Genomic DNA, 26,258 nt, shown 5'->3' with positions numbered 1-26,258 from the left:
TAGCGGCTCCTGCAGGTTATTGTACAATTTGGCCTACTACATTACGAACCGTGATCTAGTCCGATGAACTGTTGCTTTGCCTTTCTAAGACGTGCATCTTGTTCTTGTTTATTGCTGTGGTGCTTGTGTCAGCACCCGGCCACCCAGCGACTGGGCAGTGCAGGAGTTCCTTAACACTCTCACCGGGCGAGACCTGCGAGAGACCAACTCAGCGCCGAGGCGTCGGCCCGTTCCTCTGACGGCGCAGGCACGCACTGGCGCAGCCACGCTGGCGCACTTCCGGTGGGCCGCCCCGCCCCTCACGTCGGAGGCGGGGCCGCTGGGCAGCCGGCGAGCGCGCGACCGGCAGCGTTCGCGCTGAAATTCTTATCGCGGGGTTCGCTCGGCCGGTGATGGTCTCGTTTTCACCACCTGCTGGGCTATTGAGCCCCGATGACCGACTTGGGACGCGGACGGCGCCGGCGCGGACTCGACCCTCGCTCCTCAGAGCTGACTGACGGTCCTCATACGCCCGTCCTCTCCGGTCGTGCGCCTGGGAGGAGTCACCGGGCCGCGAGCGTCCTCTCCCGGCCTGAGGGGCAGCGTCCCTCCGCGGGAAAGCGGCCCAGGCCGGGACGGACCGGTGCATCCATTCTAGGGGCGGGAGGTTCCCTGGGTGGGTCTGGGAGCCCGGCCGCCCTGCCGCCGCCCTCACGGTTCTATCTTCTGTACCCAGGAAAGGCGGCCGAAGCCGAGCGTGGAGAGGGGCACCAGGCTCCGGACATCTCCGTGCTGGGTAAGTAGGGACTTTGCCTGGAGAGCTGACTCCGGACAGGACGAACACTTCACTTCCACGTCATGAACCCGTCTCTGTTGTTGGGTGTTCCTGGAGTCAAGTTCTGACCCAGAAAGATCCTATGTGTCACAGAACCAAATGCTGCCCGATGGATCGACACCTTCCTCGCTATCGTTGGTATCTTGAGACTATTGTTGCAGATTCTTTTACCCTAAACTGTTTCACCAAGCATGATGCCCTCCAGGGTCAATGACAAGACCAGAGTGTGTGAGACCAAGTCTCACCATACCCGCTTCTCAGGGGACATTCTGGCTGTGCTTTTTCCAAGACAGATTGGCTTGCCCTTTTAACATTCCATGGTATAGTCAGTCTTCTTTGCCAACACAGTACTTCAGAGGCATCGATTCTTTTTTTCAGCTTACATTATTAATTGTCAGGCTTTCACATACATAACCAGTGACTGAAAATACCATGGCTTGGGGAAGGCACCCATTAATCTGCAAAGTGACATCTTTGCTCTTTAACGTTTTAATTATTTAAGCTTTTGATTGTGAATTACAGGAGAAAGGCAAGATTTTCTACTCATGCAAAGAGTTACAGCCTCGGAAACCCACAGAGACAGTTCTAGTTGGAATCAACTCTGTGGCACTGAATTTGATTTTTGGTTATTATCCATTAGGCAGAGGTTTGCAGAGCCAATTATCAGATTTATATTCAACAATTTCACACAAACTCATCCATTACAATCTCCACCATGTACCATCACTTAGCTCACTTTCTCCCTGTATTTCCTATTTCCAGTCTGCTGTCTTTCCTAACCCTCTGTTCTTTGTCCTTGGGTAAATGCTTCCCTTTGGATCACTAAATGATTGACTATTCTAATACTTAGGTGATTTCAGTTCCATATCTGAAAGGTCCGTAATCTTGTGGCTTTTACCAGTTCCATTGGACCTGTAATCCTGATCTCTATAATTTGGGGTTTTCTTCCTCGCTTTTCTCCCAGGACTTTATGATCCATTTCAGAACTAGTATTGGTAATTGGGCACCATCTAGTTCTTCTGGTCACAGGATTTTAGAGATTGATGTTGTACATGGTTAACATTTTAAGGAGATCTTTTATGGGACATTTACCCAATGCAATTGTATGATTTCTTGACTGCTGCTTGCATTGGTTGTGAATCCATGTAAAATGAGATTCTCGACAACTTCAATCTTTTTTCCATTTGTCAGGATATTTTCTAGTTGGGAGGATATTTGTGTTCTTTATGTTGAAGTATAATGCATACTGAAGGCTGTGTCTTTGATCTTCTGTTTCTAACTGCTTCAAGTTTTGGTTTTTTGCCTCACGTTCTTTATTTCATTAAGCAAAATTGTGTCATCTGCATGTCACAGGTTACTAATGAGCCTTCCACCAATCCTGGTGCTGGGTTCTTCATCTAGATATTCCAGTTTCTTTGTTTGCTCATCATACAGATTGGATAGATATGGGGAAAGTTTTATCCTTACAATTTTGACCGACACCTTTCCTGGTTTTAAATCATGCAATAATCTCTTGTTCTGTTCAAACAACTACCTCATAGTCTTCTTGTTTTCTGCTCAGAGTCTTGTCATTCAATATCCCTGGGTAGTGCAAATGGTTAAATGTCTTGTGAATTGGTTCAAATCCCCCCAGAGGTATCTCTGAAGGGAGTCCTGGTGATCTGCTTCTAAAAGATCATAGCCAGTTAAAACCCTCTGGAGTGGTACAGTTCTGCTAATACCACCACCGCTACCCAAGATTGGTGTATATCCGATCCTATATGTCTGGATGAAGGGCCTCTAGTGGTACTAAGGTTAGGTGTTCAGCTAACCACAAGATTGGTGGTTCAAATTCAGTAGCCAGCCCAAGGGGAGAAAATAAGGCTTTCTGTTTCTTGAAGGATTTACAGTTTGGGAAATGCTGCATAGAGTCTATATGAGTTTGAAAAGTAATGGTTTCATTTTTTATGCCTGGGTTATAATCCCATTTGGGAATGGGTTGTCTTTGATGAGAAAGCATTGGTGTAGGGTATACCTTGAGATATAAGAGAGATGAAGGAAGAACATGTGACATGAAGACCAGGACAGAACCTCAAGCGACAAGGACCTTCATCCACTGCCGACGGGGAGAGAAAACCTTATGCTAGAGGTGATAATAATGAATTTGGACACCTGGCCACCTAAATGGAGAGAAAATAAATTTCTGTTGGTAAAGCCTTCTACTTGTGTCATTTCTGTTAGAGCAGAATTAGATAACTAGCCAGGCACCATGCATGAGAACTGACATAGCAGCAACTGTTGTTTATTTATAGTGGTCTTTGTATGTCACCAAACATGCAAAATATAGAAAGAAGAGACTAGAAGATTGTACACCAACATACAAGTGGACAGTTGTTTTTTTTTCTGGGAAGTAGAATGTGTAGGTTGAAGGGACTTTCTTTTTAAAAAAAAATCATTTTATTGGGGCTCATAACAGCTCTTATCACAATCCATACATCCATCCATTGTGTCAAGCACATTTGTATATTTGTTGCCATCATTTTCAAAATATTTTCTTCCTACTTGAGCCCTTCGTATCAGCTCTTCCTTTTTACCCTCCCTCCTTCTCCCCCCTCATGAACCCTTGATAATTTTAATTTTTTTTTCATGTCTTACACTGACTGATGTCTCCTGAAGGGACTTCCTTTTTCTTTTTTTTTTAAAACATTATGGACTCATACAACTCTTATCACAATCCATACATACATCAATTGTATAAAGCACATCTGTACATTTTTTTTGCCCTCATCATTTTCAAAGCATTTGTTCTCCACTTAAACCCTTTGCAATCAAGTCCTCTTTTTTAGCCCCTTCCTCCTCGCTCCCCCCTCCCTCATGCGCCCTTGATAATTTATAAGTTATTATTTTGTCATATCTTGCCCTGTCCGGTGTCTCCCTTCACCCCCTTTTCTGTTGTCCGTCCCCCAGGGAGGAGGTCACATGTAGATCGCTGTAATTGGTTCCCTCTTTCCAACCCACTCAACCTCTACCCTCCCAGTATCGCCACTCACACCCTGGTCCTGAAAGTATCATCCGCCCTGAATTCCTGAAGGGACTCTTAATGTGAATATATTTCTCGAGTAAATCTGTGTTTGTTTTTTTCTCCTTTAGGCCTAGATAAATCTGCACTATTATTTTATATAGATTGACTTTGAGGGTTTTGTTGCCCTTTGTTTTTGTTTTAACTTAGTTCTAACATAAGTTTGCCATACTTTGGTGGCTTGCATATTGCTGTGATTCTGGAAGGTATGATGGTGGTATTTTCAAACACCAGCAGGGTTACCTATGCTGGAAAGGTTTCAACAGAGCTTCTAGGCCAAGACACAGTAGGGAGAAAGGCCTGGGTGTACACTTCTGATAACCAACCAACTAAAAGCCTGTGGGTCACAACAGTATTATAGGGTACAGGGCTGGAAGATGATCCCTCTAGATTGAAAGGCATTCAAAATACATAATGGCTGCAACAATGGACTTGAGCATATGAAGATGGTGCGAGGTGGGGCAGTGTTTATCTCTGTGTTTGTGGGGTTGCTGTAAGTTGGAGTTGACACTATGGCAATTAACAGTAACCGTTTATAATAAAGTGCATAAATCTGAAGGGAAATTTTTGCATATACTGAGGACATTCCTTTACAAATCAAAATACAAATATTCTATTATGTCCCCCAGTTACCACAATTCCCATCTTTCTCTCTATTCTGTCACATCACTCACCATAGAATAATTTTGCCCTGAATTACATACTGTAGTATTTGGATTCTTTGACTCAACATGGTCAGCTTCAAGTTGTGATCCATTGTATGAATATTTTATCATTTATCTGTTGCAGTCACCTGTTGTGATGAGTATTTGGTTGTGGCTACTTTGAATTACACTACTATGAACCTTCTTGCACATGTCTTTTGATGGACATGAAGTAGTTATTTCTGTTACACATAGGCCAGAGTTTCCAAAACACTACTGACATTTGAGGCTGGATAATTTGTGGTGGTTGTAGGGGATCCCATCCTATTCTTTACAGGATATTAAGCAGCATCCCTAGTGGCTTCTACCCTTTGGTAGCCAGTTGCATCACCTCAGTTATGACCACAAAAGTATCTCAAGACATTGCTAAAATCCTAGGGGGAAAAACAGCCTCCCCCTCTTCACAAATTGAGATTCCTCACAAACCTACACTGAACGGTTTTCAAGTGTTATTTCTGAATATTCCTAATCTCTGGTAACATATGTAATACGTGTGTGTATATATAAAAAATGATTGCCGTCAAGTTGATCCTGACTCAACAGTTTTTTAGGTTAGAGAACTGCCTCTGGGCTTCTGAGGCTGTAAATCTTTACAGCAGCAGACAGTTTCATCTTTTTCTTGTGGAGTGGTTTATGGGTTTGAACTACTGACTTAGTTAGATGCCACCAGAACACCTATATATGCTCAAGGTTGCTTTGAAACCTTCGTGAGAAATGGAATTAAAAGAACATGGGGTTTTTCCCACAATATTTTAAAAGTTCGCACAGTGAAACCTGAGAGTTGGATCTTGATGGGACTGTCTTGTTTTGAGTCTGTCAGTGGGTTTGGTGGAAAATATTTAAAATATTTGAGTTTTCTTTCCCTGACAGAGTTTCACCCTACACAGTACTAGCTTTCACAGGGCTTAGTGTATATGTCAAAAGGAATTAATTTGCTGTATGTATTTTATCAGCATGAGATGATTGTTAGCTCTTCTCCACTAATGTACTGTGCTATATTGATAGGTTTTCTGGGTTTTTTTTATTCTTTATTTGGGTTGTGAATTCTTCAGATAAGCCTTCCTTTGCCATAACTTACTACTTAAATCGAGGATTCGTTTTGTGTTATTACTGTTTTACAAGCATTTGATCCATGTTACTAGCTAAGGAAATAAGATTGCAGTCTTCCTTTACTGCCCTCAGAGGACAGGGAAGGCAGTTTGAAACTCTGTGGGGAGCACCACTCTCCAATAGAGTTGCTAAGTCGGAGTGGACTGGATGGCAGTCGACTTGTTTTTTGGTAGGTTTTGGATGTTGATAGAATATTATTATTTTTTTTTATAGAATATTATTTTAAGGACAATACCAGACTAATACTTGTTTAGGGGAGAGTGTACCTTTGATTACATCCACTGTTTTTAATGGTAACAAGATAAAACTGCGACTCAGCTAGGGACCAACCCCTGTCAACATTGTCATTGTCCCCAAGCTTAGACCATTCCAGCTTCCATTCCTGAGACATTGGGGGTGTGTGGTAGTGGGTAGGACCTGAAAGTTTAATTCATATACAACTTTACACCATCTCTGTGTGTGTGTTTGTGTGTGTTTTAAGGAAATCAGAGAAATTTAGTGATTTATATGAATTGAAATCCCTGTTTACTGCATTGCCCACATATGAAAATTTTTTTTTACATTTTATTAGGGACTCATACAACTCTTATCACAATCCATACATATACATACATCAATTGTATAAAGCACATCCATACATTCCCTGCCCCAATCATTCTCAAAGCATTTGCTCTCCACTTAAGCCCTTTGCATCAGGTCCTCTTTTTTTCCCCCTCCCTCCCCTCTCCCCCCTCCCTCATGTGCCCTTGGTAATTTATACATCGTTATTTTGTCATATCTTGCCCTATCCGGAGTCTCCCTTCCCCCCCTTCCCTGCCGTCCCTCTCCCAGGAAGGAGGTCACATGTGGGTCCTTGTAATCAGTTCCCGCTTTCCAACCCACTCTCCCTCCACTCTCCCAGCATCGCCCCTCACACCCTTGGTCCTGAAGGTATTGTCCACCCTAGATTCCCTGTGCCTACAGCCCTCATATGTACCAGTGTACAATCTCTGCCCTATCCAGTCCTGCAAGGTAGAATTCGGATCATGGTAGTTGGGGGGAGGAAGCATCCAGGATCTGGGGGAAAGCTGTGTTCTTCATCGGTACTACCTCGCACCCTAATTGACCCATCTCCTCTCCTGAACCCCTCTGTGAGGGGATCTCCATTGGCTGACACTTGGGCCTTGGGTCTCCACTCTGCACTTCCCCCTTCATTCAATATGGTATACATATATACACATACATATACACATATATACACACATGAAAATTTATGGTCAGTTTTCTACAAGACCATTCTGAAACATATATACAAATCAGTTTACTTTTTTTAAAAATGTGGAAGCATAAGGGTAAGGATGCGGTGAGCAAACAGCCCATAGACAGGAGAACAACGAGGGAATTAAAACTGACAACAATGACCACAAGCTGTCAAAGGGACAAGGTATCAAGCATCAAGGAGCAAAAAATCATATCATTGAAAATGTGGGTGAGTGGAGACTCAAAGCCCAATGGTAGTCAACCGTACACCCCTTACTAAAGGGTTGTGGGGAGGAGATGAACCAGTCAGGGTTCAGGGTAGCAATTATGAAACATATAACTTTACTTATTAAATACTTCCTCCCCCCCAACTATCATGATTCCCAATTCTACCTTACAAATCTGGCTAGACCAGAGGATGTACCTAGGCACAGATAGCAACTGGAAACACAGGGAATCCAGGACAGATGACTGCTTCAGGACCAGTGGTGAGAGTGGCGATGCCTGGAGGGTGGAGAGAATGTGGGGTAGAAAGGGGGAACTGATTACAAGAATCTATGTGTAGCCTCCTCCCTGGGGGAGGGACAGCAGAGAAGAAGGCGGGGGAGGTCAGACAGTGTAATATATTGACAAAAATTTATGAATGATGAAGGGTTCCTGAGGTAGTGAGGAGGGAAGGGGAAAATGAGCAGCAGATATTAAGGGCTCAAGTAGAAGGCAAATGATTTGAGAATTATGGCAACAAATGTACATATGTTCTTGACACGATGGATGGATGTATGGATTGTGATAAGAATTGTATGAGCCCCCAATAAAATGATTTTTTTTTTAAAAACCACCAAGGAGAATGTAGAGATTCTGGGGGTGCTGGAGCAACAGCAATCTAGCTGAGAGACAGTACTAAGAGGTGGAAGTAGAGCAAGCATGAAGGTGGGACAGGAGAAAGGTAAAAGAAAACGAATGATCTAGGAGGCAAAGCTATGGATAGAGGTATAAGCATAGGTGGGTACATATGTAAACACATTAATTCTTAAAAATAGAGGTATTGGCCTATGTACATATATAGCAATACACTGAGGTAGTGGATGGACTTTGGGCCTCTAGTCATACCCTCGCTCAATACAAGAACACTCTTCTAACAAACTGGCATTCTGTGATGCTCACCCTCCTAGTACAGTGCTGAAGACAAAATGGATGCATAAGCAAATGTGAAGAAAGCGGGTGGTGCCCGGCTAGTAAAAGATCTAGCATCTGGGGCAATGGTTCCTAACCTTCCAAATGCTGTGACCCTTTAATATAGTTCTTCATGTTGTCTTGGCCCCCTAACCATAAAATTATTTTTGTTGCTCCTTTATAACTGTAATTTTGCTACTATTAATGAATCAGGCAACCCATGTGAAAGGGTTGTTTGTACCAAAGGAGTCGTGACCCACAGGTTGAGAACCGCCACTTGTCTGGGGTCTTAAAGGCTTGAAGTTAAACAAGCGGCCATCTAGCAGAGAAGCAACAAGCTCACATGGGAGAAGCACACCAGCTGGTGCTATCATGAGGTGTCATTGGGACCAGGTAACAGGCAACAGAAGACCCATAACAAACAAACAAAAACATTGTTGAGAACAAGGGAGGTTGGAGCAGAGACCCAAAGCCCATCTGTAGACAATGAGACATCTCACAGAGGGGTTACTGGAAAGGGATCAGTTAACCAGGGTGCAGTAGAGACCAGTGAAACCCTCAGTACTCTGGTTCCTTGAGGCTTCCTCATCCATCACTAGCATGACCCCAGTGCTGCCTCTTACTTCGGACTAGACCAGAGCATGTACACAGGTACAGATAAAGAGACAAGAGCTCATGACACATGGAATCTATGAACATGAATGGGAATCACGATACCAGAAGGGTAGGGGGAAGGAGGGAGGGGTAACTGATCCCAATGATGGACACATAACCACACACCCCTCCAGGTGGAAGAGCAACAGAAACCATAGGGGAAGGGAGACGGCATTCAGTTTGAAATATTTAAAAAGAAACCAATTTATAATCTATCAAGGGGTCATGGCGGGGGTGGGGTAGGGAGAGGAACTGATACCAAGGGCTCAATAGAAAGAATGATGGCAACACATACAAATATGCCTGATAACATTGATGTATGGATTGTAAGAAGTTCTAAGAGCTCCCAATAAAATAATCTTTTAATTAAAAAATGTAGAAGCATAACTGTATAAAATAAGTATCTTTCTACTTAACATTCTAAGCAGTTAGTATCTTGGAAAATGTTACTGTTACAGTGTTAGGACCACATTACATAATGAGTGCAGAAAAGCTGTGAAGACCTCTTCAGTCTAGTACAGTATAAATCATGTTCAAGCCATCTCTATTTTCAACTCAAAATGTATTCTCACTGTTCAGGATACCTGATCCTAAAGCTTTGGGAGCTTACACTGAGGCAGGTGGTTTACCTTGCCATCATTAACCCCCTCTGCTTGTACTCCGAGGAGCCCTAGTGGTGTCGACTAAGTGTTAGACTGCTAAGGTCGATAGTTCAAATCCACTAGCTTGCTCTCAGGACAAAGTATTAGGATATAGCTACTTTGGCAAAGAGAAACTTAAGGTGATAAAACTTTTGGGTTGCAATATTGATGGATGCCTTACCAATGGCCACATTCATTTATCAGGAGACCAAAAAAATTAATAGATGTTATTGATATACTGTAAGTATTTTTTAAAAAGTGGTATTCCTACCCAAGGGGGGGAAATAACAGAAATGTGGGTGAAGGAACACAGCGAATGGTGTAAGATAAGAAAAATATATATAATTTATTAAGGGCTCATAAAGGTAGTGGGAAGGTGGGGAAGGGAGGGAAAAAAGAGCTCAAGTATACATATAATGTTTTGAAAATGATGATGGCAATATATGTACAAGTTTGCTTGATATAATTGATTTATGGATTGTTATAATATCTGTAGGTGCCCCAGTAAAATGTTTAAATAAAATAAGTGTATTGAGGTGAGGTTATTCCCAGAAAGGGCCTGTTCAAAGTTAATGCTCATTGCCTTAACACTCGACTGTAAAATGGAGGTCAACATATCAGACAAGCTAGCAATTATAAATGAATGGAGAAAATAAATGGGACTAAGCTGGAAAGAAGTGGCCAGTCTTGGGAATGAAGTGGCTGAGGAAGATGCTTGAAGGAAGCAGACCTAAGTAGCATTTCTGCTGATGCCTGTTCCACTGCCTAAAAGGCGCTTGGATATATTTGCAAATGTAATGGTGGCCCTAGTGCCATTTGGGAATTTGTAGAACACATTTTTGTACTAGTGGAAAAAGTTAATAATTCATACCAAAAATTCAAATTAGTATAATGTTGGAAAAGAAGGTATACAGTTTTTGCCAACTACTCTGCTTTTTATTTTTGGATTAAGTACATTTTCATGTTATGTTTGGATCTGATTTGATTTGTGATATACCTTAATATGTTTTAAAGAAAACCTCAAATTATCATTCCCAAATCTTCAGTGAAATAATTGTGTCCTACTTTTCTCTTTACACAATTGTTTAGAGATCAATTATACATTCTCAGATTTTTAGTAAATGCAAATAAGACTATCAGCATTGACTTTGTGTTGTACTCTAAAACTGAGAGTGTACATGTCTGTAATGATTCTAGAGCTTTGATGACTGTATGTCTGGTAAGACATACCCTTCTCTCACTTAAAAAAATTACATGAAACAAAATCTTAAATATGCCAGGTGCTATCATGTATCTGTGGAATGTTTGCTTTTTTGTACAGTCTATAAAATTTCCCCCTCCCATTATAATCCACAGTTTATAGCTGGATACGGGTCATACAGAATAAAAACTACATTCCCAAATCTCCATGTTCTTTCTCCCTCATGGTGCCTCTGTGCTGCTGGTTAGACTGAAGATATAATTTCTGCAGTACTCTTCCGCACTCAGAAACTACCAAATTACCGTCAGACTCCTGAAAGTGGGAGAAAGAGAAACTTGTTTCATCCATTGTTGCATATTTTTTTCTGGTGCTCTGTATTAAACTTATTGTTTCCTAATTGCCTTTTCCACCCTGTAAAGGTGGTGTGGCAGAGGTGTTTGATCTGCAACTTCTGGAGGGGGGAAGAGTCAGCATCAGCCTAAGGCTGATTCCTATGAGGCTGAGGTCAGATACTTTTCCGCATGCCAAACTTTTGACCAGTTCCGACACCATTTGTAGTTCCCATCCTTCCCGTAGTTCTCTCCACTGTTCTGATTTGATAATGTGTTGCAGTGGCCATATAGAACTCACAAACCATACTTAAAACTTTGGGTATATCTGGGAAATACTGGGTTACATTTCAGGAGAAGGAGCAAGAGCAACTTAGAATATAGTTATTTTATTTAGGGCAGCCTATTCTCAACTGTGCCTGTGGGCTAGCCTCTCTCTGTGCTTTGTAACCTGCTCTCGCGAGAGTTTCAGCATTCTTCAGCTGTGCTAACACATGCCCAGTTGGTACCCTACTCTGGCAGAGACTCCTCCTGCCCAGAGTCTCCTAGCTCTCTCCCCATTGGCACACCCACTGTAACCACCTTGCTCTGTGGGCCAAGAAGTCCGCTGTACCACCTCACACTTTATGGGAAACAGAAGGATTTCTCCCAAGTTGTCTCCCCCAAATATATGCCAAACTTAGCTGCATGCGAATGACTATACACTTGGAGGTCATCAGGAGTAGATCAGGGGACATTCTCCCTAAGAGCTATCAGCCATCTAGAGCAAGCAGACACCACTGTTTATCCCACAACAAATAGGGCCCACTCCCTTCTGATAAGGATAGTAGTTGCCTGTTTCCTTGTAGGAGACTCCAGAGAGGTCAAACCCACCCAAGGGTGACTAAGGCTAGGCTGCCTTCATGAATCTAGGGTCCGGCCACCTTGTCACATGTATACCCCTAGACCTTCCCATTCCTATGGGCACACTCCTAGCTCATCCCCTTCCTGTCGACAATGCTTGCGCCTATCATACATCCCCTTCCTATGCTGTGTGTGCCTATTGTACTGCCCCTTCCTGTGATGTGTGGTGACCTGTAATCACATCCCCAGAAGGAGATATAACCCTTGGTTAGCAATAAAGTGGAGGCTCCCTCCTGCTCTTGGACCTGGGGGTTCTCCTGCTCTTGCTCCCAGGGTTATCTCCTCTTGAGACTGGGTTCCCCCCTTGAGAACCATCAAGCGGGGCTGAGGTGAGCATGCTATCATGAATGTGTCTGACTCCATTTATTTCAATATTTCTCTTCTATCTCTCATGCCTTCTATGACTTTACTATAATCTTTACTTATTATTGCTATACAATTGTGCCTATCAGACCCATGATGATTTGTGGGGGACCCTCCTCACCCCACATCATAGGTCTAAGCTGCTGAGTGCAGGGGACTCCATGTCCAAAGGACAGATTTCACTCCTTTGGTAACTCACTGCCATCAAGTTAGTTCTGACTCAGGAACCTATAGGACAGAGTAGAATTGCTCCCTCTCAGTTTCCAGAATGATAAAGCTTCACCTCTCTCCCTCAGAGCAACAGATGGGTTCTAACCTGAGGACCTTGGGGCTAGCAGCTCAACATGTGCACCCACGAAGTCCCCAGGGCTCCCTTATTTTTTTTAATTTTTCTTTTTAAAACAATTTTATTGGGGGGTCATACAACTCTTATCACAATCCATTCATTGTGTCGAGCACATTTGTATGTTTGGTGCCATCATCATTTTCAAAATATTTTCTTTCCACTTCAGCCCTTGGTATCAGCTCCTCCTTTCCCCCCCTCCCTCCCCCCTCCCTCACAAATGTTTGATAATTTTAAAATATCTGATAATTTATAAATTATTATTTTGTCATGTCCTATACTGTCTGATGTCTCCCGTCACTCACTTTTCTGTTGTCTGTCCCCCAGGGAGTATGTTATATGTAGATCCCTGTGATTGGTTCCCCTTTTTACCCCACCTTCCCCTTCCCCTCCTGATATTGCTACTCTCATTATTGGTTCTGAGGGGTTTATCTGTCCTGGATTCCCTGTGTTTCCAGTTCTTTTTTTTTAAACCATTTTATTAGGGGCTCATAAACTCTCATCACAATCCATACACACATCAACTATGCAAAGCACATCTGCACATTCATTGCCCTGGTCATTTTCAAAGCATTTGCTCTCCACTTAAGCCCTTGGCATCAGATCCTCTTTTTTTCCCCTCCCTCCCCGCTCCCCCTACCCTCACGAGCCTTTGATAATTTATAAATTATTATTTTGTCATATCTTTCCCTGTCCGACATCTCCCTTCACCCCCTTTTCTGTTGTCCATCCACCAGGGAAGAGGTCACATGTAGATCTTTGTAATCAGTTCCCTCTTTCCAACCCACTCTTCCTCTACCCTCCCAGTATCGCCACTCACACCCCGGTCCTAAAAGTATTATCCGCCCTGGATTCCCTGTGCCTCCAGCTCCTATATGTACCAGTGTACATCCTCTGGTCTAGCCAGACTTTCAAGGTAGAATTCGGATCATGATAGTGGGGGTGTGGGGGAAGCATTTAGGAACTAGAGGAAAGCTATATTCTTCATTGGTACTACATCGCACCCTAACTGACTCATCTCCTCCCCTAGACCCCTCTGCAAAGGGATCTCCAGTGGCCGACAAATAGACTTTGGGTCTCCACTCTGCATTTCCCCCTTTATTCGCTATGGCAAGATTTTTTTTGTTCTGATGATGCCTTATAACTGATCCATTTGACACCTCGTGATAGCACAGGCTGGTGTGCTTCTTCCGTGTGGGCTTTGTTGCTTCTGAGCTAGATGGCTGCTTGTTTACCTTCAAGCCTTTAAGGCCCCAGCTGCTATACCTTTTGATAGCAGGGCACCATCAGCTTCCTTCGCCACATTTGCTTATGCACCTGTTTGTCCTCAGCGATCTTATAATGGAGGTGTGCACCTAATGATATGATTTTTTGTTCTTTGATGCCTGATAAATGATCCCTTCGGAATCTCATGATCACACAGGCTGGTGTGTTCTTCCATGTGGGCTTTGTTGTTTCTGAGCTAGATGGCCGCTCGTTTATCTTTAAGCCTTTAAGACCCCAGATGCTATATCTTTTTTTTTTTTTTTCACAAGAGAAAAGCTTGTAGTTAGTTCAGGGATCGTTTGCTAGCCCTTAGGAGCGTTTTCCAGTCCAGTCTGTTGGGGCACCACGCCCTGGCCCCAAAGTCCACTTTCAGCATTCCCTGGGGACCTTGCCACTCCATTCCCTTGCTGTTCCGCTGCACTCCCCCAGTGATTTGCCTCGGTGTGGTGGGATCAGGTCAGGTGCAATTCCCACACTGTGTCTCCGGTGCTGTCCCCTGTATCGCCCTTAGTCACTGAGGGGCATCATGTCTCATAGTAGGGCCAGCCATGTTGTTCTCTCTGTGGACTGGCTGCTCTACTCAGGAACATCATCATCACGGCCTGGTGGGCCAGGCTGTGCTCCACTCTCTCCTCCTGCCCCTTCATCTGCTCCCGTGTGCTCTGATCAGATATGTCCATCTCCCGGAGCTGCAGAGTCAATGTCGTCCTTTGGAACACATTCTTTTCGGGGATGGGCAGGAATCCACTTAATTTATGGTGCTGGGGCCAGCCTCCCAGACCTCTCCACTGGTTCCCTCCTCCACGCCGGGACCCAGATGCTATATCTTTTGATAGCTGGGCACCATCAACTTTCTTTACCACATTTCCTTATTCACCTGCTTTGTCGTCAGTGGTTGTGTTGGGAGGGTGAGCATCATAGAAAACCAATTTAATAGAAGAAAGTATTATTGCATTGAGGGAGTACTTGAGTGGAGGCCCAATGTCCTTCCGCCACCTTAATACTAAACCTATAAATATAGGCACATAGATCTATTTCCCCATCCTCATATATATATTTACATGTACATATCTTTGTCTAGGCCTCTATAAATGCCCTTTGCCTCCAAGCTCTTTCTTCTATTTCCCTTGACTTTCCTCCTGTCCCACTATCATGCTCTATCCCCACCTGGGTTTCAGCAATACCTCTTCATTACATTACCCTAGATCATGCCCTACCAAACCTGCCACACCCACCTCACCACCAATTTGAATCACTTGTTGTTTCCTTGTCCCTGGGTTTGTTAACATGTGTTTCCAGTTCTTATCTGTCCAAGTGTACATCCTATGGCCTAGCTGGATTTGTAGGGTAGAATCGGGACCATGATAGTGGGTGGATGGGTGGGGAGGGGGGTAAGGAAGCATCAAAGAACTAGAGGAAAGTTGTATGTTTGGTCTCTCTCTCTCTCTCTCTCTCACTCTCACTCTCATTCACTCTCTCTCAATCACTTCCCCACCCTCTCTCTCACACTCACTCACTCACTCTCCCACCATCTCACTAACCCACTCACTCACTCAAAAAAAGAGAAAGTTGTATGTTTCATCGTTGCTACACTGCACCCTGACTGGCTGGTCTTCTCCTCGCAACACTTCTCTAAGGGGATGTCCAGTTGCTCACAGATAGGCCTTGGGTCTCCACTCTGCACGCCCCCTCATTCACAATGATATGATTTTTTTGTTCTTTGATGCCTGATGTGATCACACAGGCTGGTGTGCTTCTTCCATGTGGGCTTTGTTGTTTCTCAGCTAGATGGTCGCTTGTTTATCTTCAAGCCTTTAAGACCTCAGGTGCTATCTCTTTTGATAGCCGGGCATGATCAGCTTTCTTCACCACACTTGCTTTACTCCCATTTTGTCTTCAGCATCGTGTCGGGAAGGTGAGCATCATGGAATGCCAGTTTAATAGAACAAAGTGTTCTTGCATTGAGGGAGTACTTGAGTGGAGGTAGGGCTACATTTTAAGGCTAGTAGATAATAAAACAAACCAATCCCCTCATTGGGTTTCCATACACCTTATGTTCATGGTGCCATTCTCCCAAGGGTGCTAAGGACCTTATTTATTAGGAGAATGTTGAATCCCTTGGTGGCCAAAAAGAGCCTTATTTGCAACCCCCACCCCCAAATTTTGTAAGAGTTACAAGAGTAGCACCATAAAGTGATCCACCAGATGGCATCCTCCATTTTCTTAAGAAATGCACTATCTTTGTTAGAAGACTTACCCCACATATTTTTAGAATTGTTTGCTGTGTAAAATATACCCAAGATTGGAGAGCAAATGCCTTGAGAATGATTGGGGCAGGGAATGTATGGATGTGCTTTATACAATTGATGTATGTATATGTATGGATTGTGGTAAGAGTTGTATGAGTCCCTAATAAAATGTAAAAGAAGAAAAGAGAAAAAAATGATTAGGGCAAAGACTGTACAGATGTGCTTTATACAATTGATGTATGTATATATATGAACTGTGAAAAGAATTGTATGAGCCCCAATAAATTGTTAAAATTAAAAAATATATATATACCCAAGATATGTTTTTTTTAATCAAAGATTCATAGCATCTAACTCCAAGGTTGAAAACGTAAGGATAGAACTCTGTTTCATTTTTTTTCTGGTATCATCAGATTGTGTGGTAGTTAGAATCAGAATTATATATATATATATATATTTAATTTCCTAGAGTAAAAGCATGTGTAGGAGGCAATATGTGGAAGAACCATTTCTCATCTCCCAGTTCCTCCCCATCTTACCCATGTTACCTACTGCAAGTGCATCAGATTGAGTGTCTATTGTTACAGGGATTATTGTCATTCAAGGATACATCTATGGAGTTTACCTGGGAAGAATGGCAGCTACTGGATTCTGCTCAGAAGTACCTGTACCAGGATGTGGTACTAGAAAACTATCACAACCTAGTATCTGTAGATAAGTTCAGCTCTTCTGTTTAACTCAGACTGTGAATCATAAATTTTAAGTCATTTTTCTTTCTTACCCTCTGAGGTGCTTAGGGACTTTAGATTTAAGCTTTAGAGTTAATTGTTCTTAGTTTATTTAGTTCTCGCCCCCCAATCAAAATATTTCTCCAAGCGCAAATGGGTAATTTTGTTTATAGTTCCTGATGCTGTGCTGTACCCTATCTTCAAACTCGCTGAATCCAGGGGTGTTTTCACAAAACCTAAAGCCTTTGTGAATGTCCATTAACAGGATACTGGCTTAATCATCAGGTTGGAACAAGGAGAAGATCCATGGACAAAAACTTCCCAACTGTCTGGTCAGAGCTGCCCAGGTAGGAGAGATGTCGAGTTGAAACCACTCTTACAGTCACTGATGCAATACTGTGTGAGCCGAGTGCCTCGGGCAGAACATAGGCTTCACTGTACACATTGATTTTCCTCCTTGGTTTTTCCAGCTTTGCTCAAATCTTGCTCTCTGTGTTGTCTTACTCTTCGGAGAACATTCATTTCTCTGTCCAACGTCTTGGGCTTAGGCATCCCAGAATTCAGAGATTTCTTCCTATTCCTCTTGCGTGTTGACTCAGGCCTCTTCTGCTGTTATTAGCTTGTTTTCTCTTGTGCCTTTTGCTCTTCATTCTTTAGTCTTTTCTTTCAGTTATTCTTCCTTCTTTTAAAAAAATGTTTAATCTTTTTATTGGGGGCTCTTACAGCTCCTATAACAATTCACACATCAATTTATTCTTTCTTCTTTCACCTAGATCCTGTTATTAGATTTCATATCACCCCTTTCTCAAACTGATCACTTTGAACTGAAAGACAGTTTACATTTGGGACGGTTTGGAAATAATTCTGACATTTAGCCCGGTGCTGCTTGTACCATATAGTGTTTTCACACAGCATTCATTTCCTTGGCTTCTCTTTTCCCCTCAGAATTCCTTCAAAGGTTTTTTCTGTCTACATTTGTTCTCCTCTCTGGATTGTAATTCTTTTGAATAGCTTCTGTTTTTTTAAAGATTGGCACTTTTTCTCCCAGTGTTGTAAAGTCACAGTTGACACGCTCTCCTCTTTCCTCTTCACAGGGTTGATGTGCCTGGGGGACCATTTCCTTGTGATTTACTTTCTGAATCTTCAACTTTATTTTCAGCAGTGGGAATTAACTTCTGAAATACTCATCTTCTATGTTTTACCATTTTTGTTACTGTTGGTGCACTTTTAATTCTATAACCTACCTTCTATGGATTCACTCTCCTTTTTTTTGTTAATTAAAAAAAACATTTTATTAGGGGCTCATACAACTCTTATCACAGTCCATACATATATATACATCAATTGTATAAAGCATATCCACACATTCCCTTCCCCAATCACTCTCCTTTTTTATTGATGTTGCCCTTGCTTCTGTTCCTTTGAAAAGTGCATTTTTATAACTCTTGTGTCTTCAGGTTTCACTCAGACTAGACCAGTATTATCTTGCCCCAGAAATCTCTAGTTCTAAAAAAAAAAAAAGAAATCTCTAGTTCTTAGCCATATTTGACCATTCTAATCTCCTTTGATGTTGCTTAACCTTTTAAAAAAATATTACTCAAAAGTATACATTTCATTCTTTTGTCAGGATGCTTAATTTGGAAATCCATAATTGAGCTTAACTTAAATATAATGAATTTGTAAGCACATATCACAAATATCTGCTGAACAGCAGTTCTTAAGTGACTCAATTCAGAAGCTTGGTGATGTCCAACATGAAGGTCCCATCTATTTCCCTACTCTATCATACTCAAAAAAACCCCTACGACATCATCAGGTGTCTCTGTTCTACTCATCAGATGTAGATGAACCAAGAACAAATGAAATAAGCCCTGTTTCCTTCTGAAAAAAATCACTTTTCATTGGTGACCAATTTTTCCAGAAGCCTGCCAACATGCTTTCTGTAAGATTCACATGCCATCAGCCCTTAAGTCAGTTAGAGTATGGGAAGCCCTAACCTGATGTGCATTGGGCCTCTGAGAGCAGTACCCTTCTCTGAGGTGCAGAGCATTAACAAGCCAGGACTACCCGCAAAGGAAGGAAAATGGCTTTGGGTCGGGCATGAACTTCATCTGTTACAGTCCAACCCTTAATATTCAACACAACTTGCCCATCTTTGCACTATACTCACTTTAACACAAAGCATAATATCCTTTTCCCAAAGGGATGTAATGCATGTTTTCATCCTAGACAAGAATCCACTTTCAAATCCAGGAACTCCCTGATCTTCTGGAATGTGTGCAGAATTGTCAGACTTGACCTGCAAGTATGGATGAAGTCTTTGTGATATGAGTTAACATAGAGTTATAGATAAATTGTCTATTCCAAACCCACCCAGTGGTAAAGACTGAACAGGGGCATTATAATAGAAATTCCTCTTTCCATAAGGGAAGGATGGAAACCAATCATCATTCCTAGTCCACTGTACCACATATCTACTTCAAAAAACAAAACAAAACTCTTACGGTAGTGTTGGTATAATGTTCTTGGTTGCCCGATTTTACAGCCCCGGTTCTGTCCTCCTCCAAGGAATTTTCCTTTCTGTCATCCTTCATGGCCATGTCTGAGATAATCAACTTTGGGCAGCCTGCTTTGTTGGTGTCACTTTGGGGGCATTTAGTGTTGAAGAGTTGTAGCATTATACGAATGGAAGTTCCTTCAAACACTTACTTGGTTAGTTTCCAGTCATTAAATTTTTAAAAAATTTCTGACTGATACAGTTAAAGCCAATAGTAGCAACACAAGATCTTGTCTAGATATGGTCCTTAAACCGAGATTTCCTCTCTCGTAGCCAATGGCACTGGCCTCCCTGTTCTTCTCACAACTCTTTCTTGTGTTTTGTGAATTTGGCTTTCAGGCCTAAGCCATAACCTGAATTGTGCCACCACTCCTGGAAAGAGAATATTTGGCAAGAGTTACCAAGAAAGTAGAAAAACTGCTGAATGGCCAATCACAGTAACGTTATAAGAAGATGATTAAAATGTACAAGTGGTATCCAAATGAGACTTTATGCTATTTTCTTTTAACTATATTGTCTGTGTATTACAGCATTATCATATTACTGTTTGGGCCTGTGGGTGGCCTTTATCATTTGCTCTGTACTTCCTGCTTAACCTTTTATCTTTAATCTTAACCTTTAACCTTAAATGCACTTGGATTTAATTTCCTTTATCTGTACCTATTTCCTAGATATTATCATTCGAGCCCATGCCAATTAATACCTTTTATGTGCTATTGACTCCTACCTCTCATTTATCACAGAACTTAGATCCAGCTTTCCTACTTGCTGTCTCTAGTTGGACATTTAATTTATATAATATGAAATATATATCCAAGACAAAGTTCTGGATTTTTTTGCCCCCAAACATTTTTTCTCTGTGCTTTCTACCTTTCTAAAGAGCACCACCATTATTCAAGCCTAAAACTAGGGGTTAATAATTCTCCCTTTTTCAGCTTCTACATTCAGTCCCTTAGTGAATCTTTTAAGTTCTAGTCCCACGGATATTCCACATTTCTTTAACTCCACATGTTTAGTCTAAACCACTGTCATTGCTGTCAGGGTGGATGACTACGTGAGTTTTTAATCTTTCCTTGCCTTTATTTTCATGTTTTACTTAGTGCTATGGACTGAATTGGGTCCCACCCAAAAATATGTGCTAACTTACCTAGGCCATGATTCCAAATATTGTATGGTTGTATTCCATTTTGTGCAATGAAGCATGAGTAGAGTGGAGTGTATCTTGAGGCACAGTCTTACAAGAGGACATGGCTGAAGTTTCACTCTTATGTAAGTCACACTCTTACTCAAGTCCTGTTGAGTCATACCTTTTATCCTTGCAAGAGTAAGAGAGATAGAGAAGCCAGCACACTCAAGAAAGAAGAACCAAGAATGGAGTGTACCCTTTGGACTTGGGGTCCTTGTGATTAGAACCTCCTAGTCCCAGGAGAAGATCGATGGTAAGACATCGATCTCCAAGACATTCTGGACCTGCAGATGTTGAGACAAGGACTTTCTTTTAAAGCTGACAGGGCGAGAAATTCTCCCATTAGAATTAATGCCTGGATTTAGACTTGTAGCCCTTTAAACTGTGAAAGAATACATTTATGTTTGTGAAAGCCTTCTACTTGAATATTTCTGTTACTGCAGCACTATATAAACTAATAGATAACCAGAATTTGGTGTGCAGAGTGGGATGCCGCGCCAATGAATACTTGAAATATGGAAGTGTTTTTTGAATGGGGTAGCAGGTAGAAACTGGAAGCATTTTTAGGTTCCAAGTGGTAAAAGCCTAGCATCAGGGGTTGTTTTGTGTCTGCCAAAATATGTGTCAGCCTGTCTCGCTGATGATTCCCAGAGGTGTGGCAGTTATGTAAGGATGTATTTATCCACCGTGGTGTTTCCTGAGATACCAGACAAATTGTGAAAGATTAGGGTAGGATCCAACACCCTTACCCAGGTCAGCGTTCTGATCCAATGTCTGGGGAATTTCCCTGGAGTGTGGCCCGCATTACCTTTTATCTTTGAAGAGGTCAAAGGAGAGAAGCAAACAGATACGAAGGGACCCACCACATGCTTTGGACATGTTGTCAGGAGAGACCAGTCCCTGGAGAAGGACACCAGGCTTGGTAAAGTGGAAAGGCAGGCAAAAAAGAGGAAGGCCCTTGATAAGATGGATGGACAAAAGGGCTGTAACACTGAACTCAAACATAAGACCAAGGATGGGGCAGAACTGGGAGGTGTTTTGTTCTTTTGCATGTAGGGATGCTATGAGTCAGACTGACTCATCTGCACTTAACAACTTGATTCAACAACTACTCTCAAGAATGAAGAGCTGGGAGAGGAATGTATCTTTGGGACTGAGGGTCCCTGTGCTGAGAACCTCATGGACTAAAAGTGAGATTGATGCTAAGATACATGGATAGCTCCAAGAAATAACTTGGCCAGAATCCAACAGACACGTAGCTTCCCTCAGAGCCAACAGAGAGAGAAAGCCCTCCATTGGAGCTGATGTTCTGAATTACACTGTTAGCATCTTAAATTGTGAGAGGATAAATTTATGTTTGTTAAAGTTATCCCCTTAATTTATTTCTATTCTGATAGCACTAGACAACTAAAATACATAATAGTCAAACTTATCTTTTAAAATCAAGACAGGTTAGTTTCTCCTCTAATCAAAATCCTTTGGATAAAATGAAAAAATTTACCATAGTCCTGTATAATTTGGTTCTTGCCCATTTCCTTCATTAATGAGTCTTAGGTAATCTAACTTTTTTGCTATTTCTTAACCATGCCAATCTTGTTCCTTCTTCAAAACACTTGTATTCACTGTTTCTTCTCTTTGGAATATTTTTGCATTTAATTTTAATTTCTTTTATTTTTTAAACAATTAAAAAATCATTTTATTAGAGGCTCATGCAACTCTTATCACAATCTATAATACATCAATTGTGTCCAGCACATTGGTACATATGTTGCCATCATCATTCTTAAAACATTTGCTTTCTACTTGAATCCTTGGTATCAGGTCCTCATTTTGCCCCTCTCTTCTCACTTGCCCCTCCCCCTGAACCCTTGATAATTTATAAATTATTATTATTTTGTCATATCTTACACCATTCGACGTCTTTCTCACCCACTTCTCCACTGTTCGTCCCCCATGCAGGAGGTACTCTGTAGACCTGGTAATATTTTTAAAACATTTTATTGGGAGCTTGTGCATGTATGATTACAATGCATAGTTCCAGTAGATCAGGCACAGTTGTACAATTGCTGGCATCATCATTTTCGATACATTTTCTTTCTTCTTGAACTCCTTATATCAGTTCCTCTTTATCCCCTCCCTCCCCACCCTACTGTCCCTCTGAACCCTTAATATTACATATATATGTATATATATCGCCAACCCTTCATTTTCTTTCTTTTTTAATTAATCATTTTATTGGGGGCTCTTACAAATCCTATAACAATCCATCATTGAATTATATTAAGCACACTTGTACATATGTTGCTATCAACATTTCCAAACCATTTTCTTTCTACTTGAACCTTTGGTATCAGTTTCTCTTCTTTCTCCCTCCCTATCCCACCCTCCCAACCTCGTGAATTCTTGATCAATTATATTTTATTATTGTTGTTTTGTGTCTTATACTGTCTGTTGTCTCCCTTCACCTAAATTTCTTTTATTTGTCCCCCTGGGGGTGGGATATATATCCAACCTTGTGATAGGTTCTGGCCTTTTCCCCCTTTCCTCCCAACATGGCATAGCAAAGGTGCTTTGATCAATATTGCTTTTTAACAAATAGTCATTACTTTTCCCAAAAGAAAAAGATTGGGGAGGGAGGGAAAAAAAGAGGAGCTGATACCAAGGGCTCAAATAGAAAGTGAAGGTTTAGAAACTGATGTCAGCATATGAACAAATATGCTTGATACAATTTATTTTTATAAGAGCTGTAAGAGCCCCAATAAAATGATCTTAAAAAAAGATTGCCTATGTGACAATTCTATATCTCTATTTTCTTAAAAGGTTCATGCTTAAAAAAAAATAATTTTATTGGGGACTCATACAACTCATCACAATCCACACATACATCCATTGTGTCAAGCACATTTGTACATTTATTGCCATCATCATTCTCAAAACATTTGCTTTCTACTTGAGTCTTTGGTATAGCTCCTCATTTTCCCCCTTCCTCCCCACCTTCCCTGCCTCATGAACCTTTGATAGTTTATAAATTATTATTATTTTGTCATGTCTTACACTATCTGATGTCTCCCTTCACCCACTTTTCTGTTGTCTATCCCCCAGGGAGGGGGTTAGATCCTTGTGATTGGTTCCCTATTTTTAACCCAACTTCCCTCCACCCTCCCGGTATCACCACTCTCACCACTGGTCCTGAGGGTTAATCTGTCCTGGATTCCCTCGGTTTCCAGTTCCTATCTGTACCAGTGTATATCCTCTGGTCTAGCTGGATTTGTAAGGTAGAATTGGGGTCATGATAGTGGGTAGGAAGGAAGCATTTAAGAACTAGAGGAACTGTGTAACATATGACAAAATAATAATAGTTTATGAATTATGAAGGATTCATGAGATGGGGGGGAGTGGTGAGGAAGGGCTGAAGGAGGAGGGAGGGAGAAAATGAGCAGCCGCTAATTAGGGCTCAAGTAGAAGGCAAATGTTTTGAGAATGATGATGGAAACAAATGTACAAATGTGCTTGACACAATGGATGTATGTATGGATTGTGATAAGAATTGTACGAGCCCCGAATAAAATGATTTAAAAAAAAAGAACTAGAGGAACATTGTATGTTTCATCATTGCTACACTGCACCCTGACTGGCTCAGGTCCTCCCCATGACCCTTCTGTAAGGGGATGTCCAGTTGCCTACAGATGGGTTTTGGGTCCCCACTCCACACTCCCCCTCATTCACAATTATATTATTTTTTGTTATTTGATGCCTGATAACCTGATCCCATCAACATCGCATGATCACACAGGCTGGTGTGCTTCTTCCACGTGGGCTTTGTTGCTTCTCAGCTAGATGGCTGCTTGTTTATGTTCAAGCCTTTAAGACCCCAGAAGCTATCTCTTTTGATAGCCAGGCACCATCTGCTTTCTTTACTACATTTGCTTATGTACCAATTTTGTATTTAGCCATCCTGTTGGGAAGGTGAGCATCATGGAATGCCAGTTTCATAGAACAAAGTGTTCTTGCATTGAGGAAGTACTTGAGTGGAGGTGCAATGTCCATCTGTTACCTTAATACTCAACTTATAAATATATGCACATAGATCTATTTCCCCTTCATTCTATAAATATATTTACATATGTATGTGCCTGTATTTAGACCTCTATAAATGCCATTTGTCCCCTAGTTCTTTCCTTTATTTCCTTTTACTTTCCTCTTGTCCCACTATCATGCTTGGCCTTCATTTGGGGTTCAGTTAATTCTGTTGGTTACATTGCCCTTCATCAAACCCTACCAGGCCTCCTATACCCTCCTCACCACCGATTTTGGATCACTTGTTATTCCCTTGTCCCTGTGTTTGTTACAGGTTCATGCTTGGATGTTAAAAGTATGTTGTTATTTTTTTTTCCAGAAGGCTGGGAAGAATGGTACCAGAAAAATCAAGATAAGCTCCAAAGTATGGGGAGAAGTTATGTTTGCATTTGGGAAACTTCACTTGAGCACAAGTCATATTTCTTCAAGACAAAGACTTTGACACAAGGTTCAGGCTCATTCAGAAATTATGTAAGGAAGAATATTGATATGTTACATGAATATGAAATGTCATATTTTCTTAAGCATCAAAGAGTTCATTCCATAGAAAAAACTGTGTATGTAGTGAGTGTGGGAAAGCTTTTCATTGTAGGTCACAGCTCCTTGTACATCTCAGAATTCATACATGTGAGAGACCTTATGAATACACCAAATGTGAAAGAACCTTCAGTGCCAAGTCAAATCTTAACGCCCATCAAATACTCTATACAGGAGAAAAACCCTACGCATGTAATGAATGTGGGAAGGTGTTTTCCTTCAGGTCACAGCTTATTGTTCATCACCCCTATGGTTGAAATGATTGTGGGAAAACCTACAGCTGGAAGCCACAGCTTATTTTACACCCAACAAGTCACACAGGAGTGAAACCCTGTGAATGTAGAAAAGCTTTCAGTTTGAAGTCACCATTTGTTGTGCACCAGAGAATTCATTCCGGAGTGAAACCCCACAAATGCAATGAATGTGGGAAAACCTTTAGGAGTAAATAATACCTGCATGTACACATCAGAATGCATACAGGAGATAAACCTTATCAATGCAGTGATTGTGGAAAAGCCTTCAATATGAAGACCCAATTTGTACATCAGGGAATTCACACAGGAAATAATCCGTATGAATGCAGTGAATGTGGGAAAGCTTTTGGTAGGAGGGAACAGCTTACTGCGCACCTGAGAGCTCACACAGGAGAGAAGCCCTGTGGATGCAGTGAATGTGGAAAAGCTTTTAGTAGCAAGTTATACCTTGTTATACATAGGAGAACACACACAGATGAGAGACCCTCTGAGTGCGATTTCTGTGACAGACCCTTTGGTGGGAAGTCACAGCTCATCACACATCACAGAACTCCCTCGACAGCAAAGCCCTATGAATGCAGCGAATGTGAGAAAGCATGCCCTAGAAGGCATCCCTCCAGATACACCAGAAACTCATTCCGGAGAGAAACCTTTTAAATGCTGTGCATGTGGAAAAGCCTTTAGTCAGAAGTCATTCCTCAGTGAGCACCAGAGAGTTCATACAGGAGAGAAGCCGTGGAAATGCTGTGAATGTGGGAAGTACTTCTCCTGGATTCAGGGCTTCGAATCCATCGAAAAACTCATCAGTGAGAAATTAGAATGATGAAGTGAATGTAAGAAGCAGCTGGAGACCTCACAGTAGGATATATGGC

General features: G+C 41.7%; 1 protein-coding gene across 1 annotated transcript; it reads left to right on the top strand.

Annotated features, from left to right (window-relative positions):
* Positions 1-317: 317 nt before the first annotated feature.
* ZNF26 (zinc finger protein 26) lies at positions 318-26,196 on the top strand. Its single transcript, XM_075534783.1, is given in 6 exon segments — positions 318-775; positions 24,915-25,139; positions 25,142-25,987; positions 25,990-26,013; positions 26,016-26,156; positions 26,159-26,196. Coding segments are annotated over 6 exon segments (1,617 nt in total). The 5' UTR covers positions 318-432.
* The last annotated feature ends 62 nt before the right edge of the window (positions 26,197-26,258 follow it).

This window comes from Tenrec ecaudatus, chromosome 16 (assembly GCF_050624435.1).
Source record: "Tenrec ecaudatus isolate mTenEca1 chromosome 16, mTenEca1.hap1, whole genome shotgun sequence".
NCBI classification, from domain to species: Eukaryota; Metazoa; Chordata; class Mammalia; order Afrosoricida; family Tenrecidae; genus Tenrec; species Tenrec ecaudatus.
The sequence above is the reverse complement of the archived record's forward strand: the minus strand, read 5'-3'. Positions and strand labels throughout refer to the sequence as shown.